General features: G+C 35.2%; 2 protein-coding genes across 3 annotated transcripts; both read right to left on the reverse strand.

Annotated features, from left to right (window-relative positions):
• Positions 1 to 62: 62 nt before the first annotated feature.
• On the reverse strand, positions 63 to 518 carry LOC140959383 (uncharacterized). The gene has a single exon (XM_073417233.1). The coding sequence runs from the start codon at positions 516 to 518 to the stop codon at positions 63 to 65; it is 456 nt and encodes a 151-aa protein (XP_073273334.1).
• A 2,323-nt stretch (positions 519 to 2,841) lies between these two features.
• Positions 2,842 to 9,834, reverse strand: LOC140959159 (uncharacterized). Of its 2 annotated transcripts, XM_073416955.1 has the most exons (10): positions 9,567 to 9,834; positions 9,437 to 9,490; positions 8,260 to 8,433; positions 7,482 to 7,881; positions 6,661 to 6,944; positions 6,032 to 6,100; positions 5,865 to 5,921; positions 4,505 to 4,557; positions 4,308 to 4,383; positions 2,842 to 4,065 (listed from the first exon to the last, which is right to left on the reverse strand). In XM_073416955.1, the coding sequence occupies exons 2-10, from the start codon at positions 9,475 to 9,477 to the stop codon at positions 3,114 to 3,116; spliced, it is 2,106 nt and encodes a 701-aa protein (XP_073273056.1). In that variant the 5' UTR covers positions 9,478 to 9,490; positions 9,567 to 9,834; the 3' UTR covers positions 2,842 to 3,113. The 2 variants fall into 2 exon arrangements, with proteins under 2 accessions (XP_073273056.1, XP_073273055.1); XM_073416954.1 differs by having other exon boundaries at positions 9,437 to 9,834.
• Positions 9,835 to 10,257: the final 423 nt, after the last annotated feature.

The raw sequence follows: 10,257 nt of genomic DNA on the forward strand, positions 1-10,257 counted from the left end.
ATCATCTCGATAAAATTTCCACGATTATTAGAAGATGGAGATTCATCATACCCTCTAAATATTCATGCTTGCAAAGTGAGCCATCGAATGCTTTCAATAGTTGATGTAAACCGCAGTCTGTTCTTCTGTTTTTCTTCTGATGATTGTGCATTTATCACTTTGTCAATATGACGAGGTATATTTATCAAATTATCATGATATTCCACAGCATTGTTATGTGGTGAAGTATTGCATCCTATATGCATAAAAAATATGCATCTATCACCATCATCAACTCGCTTCCAATATTTGAATCCATCAATTGCAAATGCAGGATTACGAGGATGCTTATGTTCAAACAAGAAGTACAGATAACAAAATGCAGCATCTTTCGAAGGAGAGTACTCTAAACAAGTAAATTTTTTGAACCAGTGATTTTGGAATCGTCGATTTTGACTTCCAAATTTGGTCGGTGGACACTCTTTTTTAATTGGTTGATACGGCCACATCTTGATATAAGCTCGTCTAATTTCATGCATTTGATTAACAGGATATTTCCATATCGGAGTACGTAATGCCGGATCGGGTGCAAGAGAACTCACATCAACATCAATTCTATGAGATTTGTTAAGCTGTTGATAAGTGGGATTTGAGATATCAATATTGGATGGAGAATGGTCCTGACTTGCCGATGTCTGCTCTTTTTCTTTAAAAAATGAGTCGATGGTTTTTTTTTTCCTTCATTCTTGAGTTTCTTTTCTCCTTGGTGCCGTCTACACCATAAAATATTACTTTCATTTAACTTATTATGGCTAACTGAATCAAATCAACATTATCAACATTAAATAATTGTTACTTTAATCCAATAAACCTCGAACATTTATAATTATTCCAAAACAATTCCGAAGTTAAAATTTGACAATCTTAAGGCATAATATATTTAATATAAAATTTTTACAGCCTTGTAAGTTCAAAAATCCCATTTACATAATTCTGAATTTTTCAAAAATTCCTACAAAATTCCATAAATTCGCATTTATATTTTCTATAGCATATAAACATGCAAATAATAAATAATATACACTAAAAATTGACAATCCCGAATATAAAATCTGGAAATTCGAAATAATGCTCAAATAAATTCCAAAAAATTATCAATACCATCAATCGGCTCAAATATAGTACCTACAATCCACAATTTAATATATATCAATTATCGAAATTCAAAAAAACCAAAATACCCAAATTTCGAAACACTAAAATCTGAAATTACCTTTAAAATTCGAAATATAACTAAGAACAACAAGAACGCGCTATAAAAAGTCTAACACTAAGATTTCCTCATGATTTTCGGTGAAAACGGCGACCGATGGGCGACGGCTGATTTCAAGACAACAAAGAAACTTCGAAAATTTGGTATTAAAAGAAAGCTTATGCCGTGGGCTTTCCGAATCTACAATCGATTTTGAAAACTGGCAACCGATGATGAAGTTACGGCCATTTCAAGTAATGAAAATAGTGATAGTTTAAGAGAGAGGAATAGAGATGACGCATCAGACAAATGAAAGAGAGAGAAAAAGCACATTGGCCTTAGGACTAATCAACCAAAATTTTAAAATAAAACATATTTATTTTTTTAAAAAAAAATTAGGTGGGACTGGAGTCCAACCCAGCCCCACATATATCTCCACCCATGATTGAGATTAACCAAACTAAGCGGACCCATTTTCCTGCCTTGTTATATGTAATTGACTCTTTCTTTTGTTCGTGCATATCAATATTTTTGAAACATCTTTCTTTTTCTAATGTGAAGTTATAACGTATAAAATCTTTTTCAGGAAAAATTATATAGTAGTATATTAACTTCTTATGTCCATGCTTGTTAATATTTATATAGTAATAGTTATTAACTTCTACAATAATCTAGAAAACACAAAAAAAAAAAATTTACAGACTTCTTTAATTTAATTGGTTAAAAATTATTTGTTATTGATGAATAATTTTCTGGCTTAGATTTGCTCTTGAATATTTTATTTATGTATAATAGTTCCATATTTTTATAACACGTCTTCCCACAAATTTTTACATGACATCAAATAGGAAAGACTGTGTATGTCATAAGTTTTCTAATGAGTTTTAATGACAAATTACCCCAAGATACAACAAAAACTTCAATATAATATACGGCAAAAACATTGAGTTGTCGAACACAACTAAATTTGTAAAATTTCTTTAGAATTATATATAAATTTGTGTCATCTTATGAACCAATGTGTTTAATTCAACCTATGCAACCATCACAAGATACATTTCCATGTGAATAAATGTAAAAGTTAGTTATGGATGAAATTATACAACCAAAAGACACATTAATTCAAAAACAACTCAAAAAGCACATATTACATCAGGTCATACAATTAATTACGCTACATATATTACCTATATTTACCAAAATACATTTATCAACAAAACCATATATACATATCTTCCCATAATGTTTGAACTATAGAGTACAAAAAAATGAGAGAAAAATCATGCATTAAGGTTGAACTAAGGAAGTCTAACGTGTGAAAACCAATACATAAAAGGTTAAACAAAAGATCTCCCACACATGAAAGTTGAGTTGAAGAACTTCTGCGTGTAAAGATTGAATTGAGGGGCACATAAATAAACATTGAGCTAAAACAGGAGGAACCTCTGAAATGTAAAATTTGAACGATGATTGGACAAAAATTCAATCATTTGAATGAGAGTAACAATACCCTCCTTCAAATAAATTTTAAAAAATTATATAATTGCGTATCATCAATCTACCAGGAATTACAAATAAAATCAACATAATTGTGGAATCGGGATTCATAGTGTCCAAGAAGATTGCAAACATTATCTATATTTAAATAAGCAATCATTCATAGCCAGAGAATTAGTACACAACCTTAACATCTTGGCATCGAATCCATCCAAGAATGGAGTGGCAGTATCTTACAATGGCCTCCATTTCACTAACTATGCGAGGCAAATTCGACATGGTTTCCACCTTGTAAGGGACTATACATATATACATGGTTGTATGGATATATAATACAGAACACCCTGAAGCATCCAAAAAAAGCCAGCTCTCAGGTGTCTTATTTTCATTTCTTCACACCTTCCTCTCCATTTACATATTTTCGTTGCATTTTCAGAGATTTCTGTCGATGCACTCGATTAGGATTCGGGTTCACGAGCAGCAACCGGGACAGAACATAGGATAAAAGCTCCTCGCGATGTGAGAATGTGAAGTCCAAGTGCGCATACTCGAACTCACTAAATGAAACATCGACTCCCGCATCTTTCATCAACCTGAAGTGTTCTCGTACCATAGAAGGCTTGACCACTTTGTCTTTCCTGCCTGCAACAAGATCGACGGGAACATCAATAAGCCTATAGCATTCTCCCAAGTCCAATGGTTCAGAAGAACCATAAACATCCATATTGGAGGCAGGGCTACCGTAATCAAACATTGTGAACTTTCTCGAGTGTTTCAATTGTGCCAGATGAAGCGCCACTCGAAATGCAACTCCGGGCATGTCATCCATATTATAGTGGGGCAAACCTAAAACTCCGACCCAGTTCGAACTGTCACCACCAACAACGTAACTCATTAGCGTTTGTACCAATCCCCCAACAGCAGGTAAGTTGTGGAAGTCACGAGCCAATTTATTCATTAACATACGAAAAAATCGAGTGGGAATATAGAAAGCTGGAAAGAAAGGTGCTAAGAGAGGGGCAAACAAAAGAAACAGGCTCTCTATTGCTGTGAGTACGAGTGTAGAGTCATGGTGAAAGCCTGCTGGTGAAAGGAGAATCAGCCTCGAAAGTCGATGGGGCTTCTCCTCGATCCTTCGTGTTAGAACATACATTAGAATACCCGCTCCTCCAAGGCTGTGACAAATTGCACAAATTTTGTAACGCTGATCGGTATTGTTTACTTCCTCTAGATTAGATTCGAGGGACTTCAATTCTGAGATCTTAATTTCATGTATCTTCTCTATCATCGCAGGTATATCTTCAATCCCATGCTCATTTATCGAGTACGTCCAATACCTACATCAAATGCAATCAATGGGTACGGCTGAATTCAAGAGACAAAGGAGGTCCGATACAAATCTTTATATATGTCACATTATAAATATTGATTTATTATGGTGAACTTTTCTTTAATAAATTGCAGACTTCATGACAAAATCGATGGAGATCAAACTTAAATCCATCCATTTCTTTATAAATTTTTCTAAAATTATAAAGAGAATAAATCTCTTATAAGCAACGGGAAATCAGGCCCTTACTGTCGCGATGAGATACTTTTGTCGACATGTTCTCTTGAAACCAACCCACGAAAATTTCCCAGAAAAACATCATACCCTGGAAATGGAAGAAGGAAATTCATTAGTTAACTCTATAATCAAAAGTTCATGGACCAAGCTGATCATCTTCAATCATGGAATTAGCAAACACAGGTATTGAGATGGGATGCTGTACAAACCTTGATCAAAAGCAGCAAAGGCCGGAGAGCCAATCACCCCATTAGATACCCACCTATTGAAAAGTAACTCACGTGAGAGCGCATCCAAAGAAGTTAGAAATAGCAAGAATATAACAGCACTTTGATGTGCTCAACATGGAGCACTAGGAGATACATCTCCATAAACCACGATGAAATGCATTACGCTGGTAGAAGGTTAAGCGAGAAGCGAGAACTACTGATAAAATACAGAAAGAGAGGAGTAATAAAAGTGTTCCTTCAAATTTAGTGATTTTTCGGTTAAGAAGGTTATGTAAGAAGCGAGAATTATCATATAAAATACGAGAAACAGAAGCTTAATAAATGTGTTCCTTCATAACCAAAAATAACTAAATTTCAGGATTGAGTTTCCTCCAACAATAAAACTCAAGCGTATCACCAGAACAATTGGTCACCAGAAACTAAACGAGCAAGAAGCTTTTCTGGTAGTCTCTTAGTGTGAAAGAAAACTACCAGTGGTAAATGGCCCTCTGAAGACAACAAAGACAGAAGAGATCTCATTCACGACCACAAAAGAAGTAGCCACCATAACTTTCAATTCCGAGAATGTTTCCACCAGTTCTACCTAAAAACTCAGTCTGGGGTTCTGCAACTAAAAGAAGCATATGTAACTAAAAACTTCAGTCTTTTCTTCCTAGCTCGCAAAAAAATCAGTGATACACCTTTCTCTTATCAGTAGCAATTTTATTGCCCAAAACACAGTGCAGCAAACAGATAATAGAAACAGAAAATGAGATGTGCATGCGACTTGTTGCACTTTTTGACACATCTATGTCAGAAAAATTTATAACATCTATGTCAGAAAAATTTATATGTGACTTGATCCAAGAAAATAATTCAAACTATTGAATGAATTGGATCAAACTTATCCATAGATCAGTGCTTTCAGTCATTGACAATGAAAACAATCGCCTTCAATTGAACAATGATCAGACCTAGATTAATTAGCAGGCTTAATGACAAAAAGAATTTTATAGAACAAAGCAACAAAGGGTCAAAACTTCAGAGCCAAGATAGTTCCACAGGAGTTCGGACCTCATTTAAATAGAAAGAATGCCACACCCCTATAACATCTAGATCTAAATAATAAAATTGCAATTACAACAAATAGATGATACTATTCAAGAAACGGCAACGTCAACACAAAAGGATCAATTTCAATAGTGGACACATCATATTAACATAATTAGAAATGTCCAACATATGACTCGTAAAGTGATAATAAAACAGTTGGTATACGCGTCCATAGAGAAGTTGAGGAAAAAATAACGTTAGTATCATACTGCACCCATTTTCGACTACTAATCCAAAACACACTCACCCCATAGACGAATCTAATATTCCATGCTGCAGATAGACTACTTTTTGAGCATCTTTCCTGCAACAGCCATTTTCAAGCATCAAATTGCGATTTTACCAAACAACTTCATGACTTTCATTACAACAACCAAACATGAAATAACACTGCTTTTATACATCGACAAATACCTCGGGATCCTTTCCAAAAGAAGAACATAACCATCAGCAGTAACCACACGAATTGCTTCATATGGATACCTGAAACAGATCAGACACACAAAAGCTTATTTAGGTGCACGGATAAACATAAAATACACAAAACAAGTTGAAATATAAGCTTGAGTGAATGTGATAAGTTTAAGAAGAAAAGGGGGGGCAAGCTAGAAAGGACACTAGATTCAAGTCCTATTGTGTTAACTTGATTTTAGCTATGTAAAAGATGCAAGACTTCACATTTAGATCAATAGATCAATTTGTTTCTTCTCAACATCTCTGGGTAAAATAAACCCATACATCAAGATAATTCATAAACCACCTCAAGTTCATCTAGATTGTGTCATTCTCTCAGGCAATGCAGTTAAGAATCGCAAAAACCAATGAAAATCCCTGCGTTTCTGTTGCCTAACTGGAGAATAAAGTAAGAAAATCACTAAAAACTAATCCATATGAAATTCCTAAATTTCCTAAATTAAATCTTCTACATAAACTCAAAAACAGATTCAAAAAAATATAGTTCTGTTAGGATATCTATTTTCTGTGAAATCAGATCCAAGAAATGAGTCTCGAAAAGTAAGAAATTTAAGCCAAAACCTTCTTACCCAAGCTCTGTTATTACATCTCGACATGTCCGAGCATCAGTATTGAGGGAGTTGTGAAAAGTTGTCCTCCTTTCTATGGGAGTTGGATCATTATCTGAGAGAACAGCTGCAGAGACAGAGATCCCCAATCCATCATCAGAAGTATCTTCACTCCCACTGCCTCTAGAAGAGAACCATATAAATACCCTTCTGATTGTGTCCACAGGAGCTAGAAGGCAATGGGCTGCCTTGTGAACATTATCAAATATAGATTCAATGAAGATCTCCGTACCTAGGTGGAGATCCTAAAAAACATACACAGAAGTCAGTATTCATGTATTTAGAAACTAGGCAGCTCTACAATGAAATTCTGATGTACTTTATTCTCTCCTCAAGTGGTGTGTCATGGTGGCAAAATAAACTTTTATTTGTTCATATTTCGGCGCCGGTGGGGGGGTGGGGGGGTGTGGGGGGGTCTCTTAAACATTTACACAACGCCTGTAACTAGGCGTTGTAACCCATTCTAATTACATGCGCAACAAATGTACCTTATATTTGTACATTGAACATTAGGTTCGGGAAACATGATGAGAATGATGCTTAGTCCTCACATTCATTCACAGGATATTCTAGATTTCGCACATCCTTAAGTTCATGGTCAGTGAATTCTCTATTCATGCACATTCCAATAACAAGCATCTAACTAGCAGAATCATTGAATCATAATGCTCACACAACAGTTAAAAGGTTAAGAGTACATCAAAAGATATTTATATCTCTTGGAATCTACAGCTAGCTAGAACATGTTCTCAAACAGTAAAACAAAGACGCTTGAAACAAACCTCAACAACGCTGCGTCTGCGATCAGTGGCCCGCTGGACAACATGATCCTTGAGGCTTTGAAACCTCCTAGGAGAACGCACTGTTAAAGGCCGGTTGTTTCTGGCTCTAACAGGGGTTTCAGAAGCTCGTCGAGAAGCCAAATTAAAAAGATTCTGCGGAATGCCCAAAAGAATTCTCAAGGGGAGCAGAAGCCATGAGAGCACTAGTCTAACCAAATGTCTCCTCCGATCAACAATCTTGGGGAAACTGCTTTCCCTTGAGAATCGGGAACTCTGCGATAAAGGAGAACTAGGATAAATAATGTCGCTATCTTCTCCCCCAGATGAATAATCTACACTTGAGGAAGTATCAGAATCGATGGAGAGTTTGTGGATAAATTGATTGAAAGATGACGCGCCACTGCAATCATTCATCAGGACAATATTACAAAATGTCATGCAGCACAGTTCACAGACCATAATCTGTACTGAGCAATATACCAGATACAGGTGATGTTTATCATAAATATTCAACAGAGAAAATAAAAAACCTTTTAGCTATCAACACGTATTCAAATATTTTAAATATACTATATCACAAAATAAAACCGTTGGTGGAAAAAAGAAATTCTAGGAAAATTATACAATACTAATTTTTCATTAAAATTTCTTCCCACATTCATTAATAATTTCTACAATTTCCCATGGAGAAAGTAAGAGACAAATGCATTCAAAAGACATGTGCCGAAACTAGTAAAAAAAAAGCATATATTAAAGAATCCATCACGTCCATACTTACTTCTCCATCCAACGGGGGAGTCGAGGTCCGCGAAAAGTTGGCCTGAGCTCCCAACCATGAATGCCTTCAAGTATCGAAGTCTTTCCAGGCAGAATAGCCAACAATAATGCTGACATTCCATTAATCAGCCTCACAATATTATTGAGTGATTCATAAGTGAATGTCTTGACAGACCTAAGAAAGTGCATTAACAGGGACAGAGATTAAAAATCTAATGCATTTACACATTGCAACAGTAGCAAAAGATTTCAACAGAGAGTGCGCAGCTGCTTCAGAGAAGAGCAAGTGGCTCAACAAGAAATCATCTAAAAGTTTAGGAAGTTCAGAAAATCATTGTCCCAGGTGATCTACACAGGCTTAAGTTATAATAGGAGGTTTTAAAAACATCAACCCCTTCTGCCTTTTTTCAGTGCACCATATTTCAACACCTTATAAAACCTCTACTTTGCTTAGCAAGGATGGCATATTTTGACAATAATCCTCATATATCAACATCACATCATCAACAAAAGCCTATTCAATAAAGCAGCTAATCTTACAAAAGAACATGAAATATTACAAAGAAATAGAGCACTAAAATCGGTTTTAGACAGCATTTCTAAGCTTTATGACTTTCAATGCTGCTTTCAGTTCCTTTCCCCTCAACTAACATACAAGGAAAGTAGAACATTTCAAATGTAATTTCAGGTATGCATGCATGGAAAATTATTGAATTTACTTCAATAGCTCTTGTTTTACGTTTTAAATCTAAATCATTCATCTGATCTGGTCGTATTACCTTGCATCTTAAAATGCTCCAAACACACCGAATTTTCCAACCTTTTCCCCTCTAAACATAACAAAATCTATGCCATATACTCTTAATAGTTGGATTTAGAACATCGTCATTCTACAAACCTCGAGGATCCATTCCTATCAACAACTATTTTCATACAATTTATATATCAAAAAAATTCCCTATCATCCGCTGTTACAATATAGAGGAAACCAAATTAACGACCCCAAAATAACCACTGCATTTCCACCATAAACGTAAATAAAAGTTGGTGATGGACCAACATCAACACACTTGAAACAGCAAGAAAAAATCGCCCAAGAATTCGTTTCCCGCCATTTCACAGACCATGGAAATAATAACGATAATAATAAATAACAAAAAGCCAGAATCTTAACGCACTCTTTCGTGACGGAAATAACATTGTCAACGATCCTTTGCATCGCAGCTGGGATTCTGTTCGTATCAACGCAATCAAATCAACCAATTCACCAATATATTGTCTTTCCCTATATGAAACCAAATTGAATACCAGATGCAATCGAAAACGAAAACAGTCGGTAATCTGACAAATTATTGGAGGTTTGATTTGGCTTTGCTACGCCGTATTTTTGACGTTGATGCGAGGTCGGTGTTCGTAGTCGGCATAGGAGGGCCGGGGTCGTGGCGCCACGTGGAACTCGTCTATTGGTCGTCGGTTTATGCGGTGTCTCGATTTCGTGGAACGTGAACGTGGCCTTTGTTGCTGCATACGTCTCTGGAGCACTTCCAAAGTCCAAACGTCCCCTTCAAATAATACAAACAGCCTTGTAAACTCTATTGCTATTTAATTTAATTTAATTTATTAAAGATGCGTACAAACCGTAAAAACGATTAATTTTTATCTCAATTGTTTTTAAAATTTAAATAAAATTAGCATGTAAATATGAGTTTTTCGCCTTTTTACAAGACTCAATCGTAACAAACTCTCTGACGATATATAATAAATTAATGAAAACAAGAACTCTTATGATTATCTCACATGTTAATTTTGATTTTATGAGTCGAATCTCTTACCTGACTCAGTCCTATAAAAAAGTAATATTTTTTATGTTAATGTCTTTCTAGACATAGATTTAACTTTTTTTGTACTAAAATTGAATAGGAGAGTTGTATTCATATGCATTATAGATTTCTCATTGTTTGTTAACTAAATTATCATCATGCCTTATGTTTATCATTTT

This window comes from Primulina huaijiensis, chromosome 15 (assembly GCF_012295235.1).
Source record: "Primulina huaijiensis isolate GDHJ02 chromosome 15, ASM1229523v2, whole genome shotgun sequence".
Classification (NCBI taxonomy): domain Eukaryota; kingdom Viridiplantae; phylum Streptophyta; class Magnoliopsida; order Lamiales; family Gesneriaceae; genus Primulina; species Primulina huaijiensis.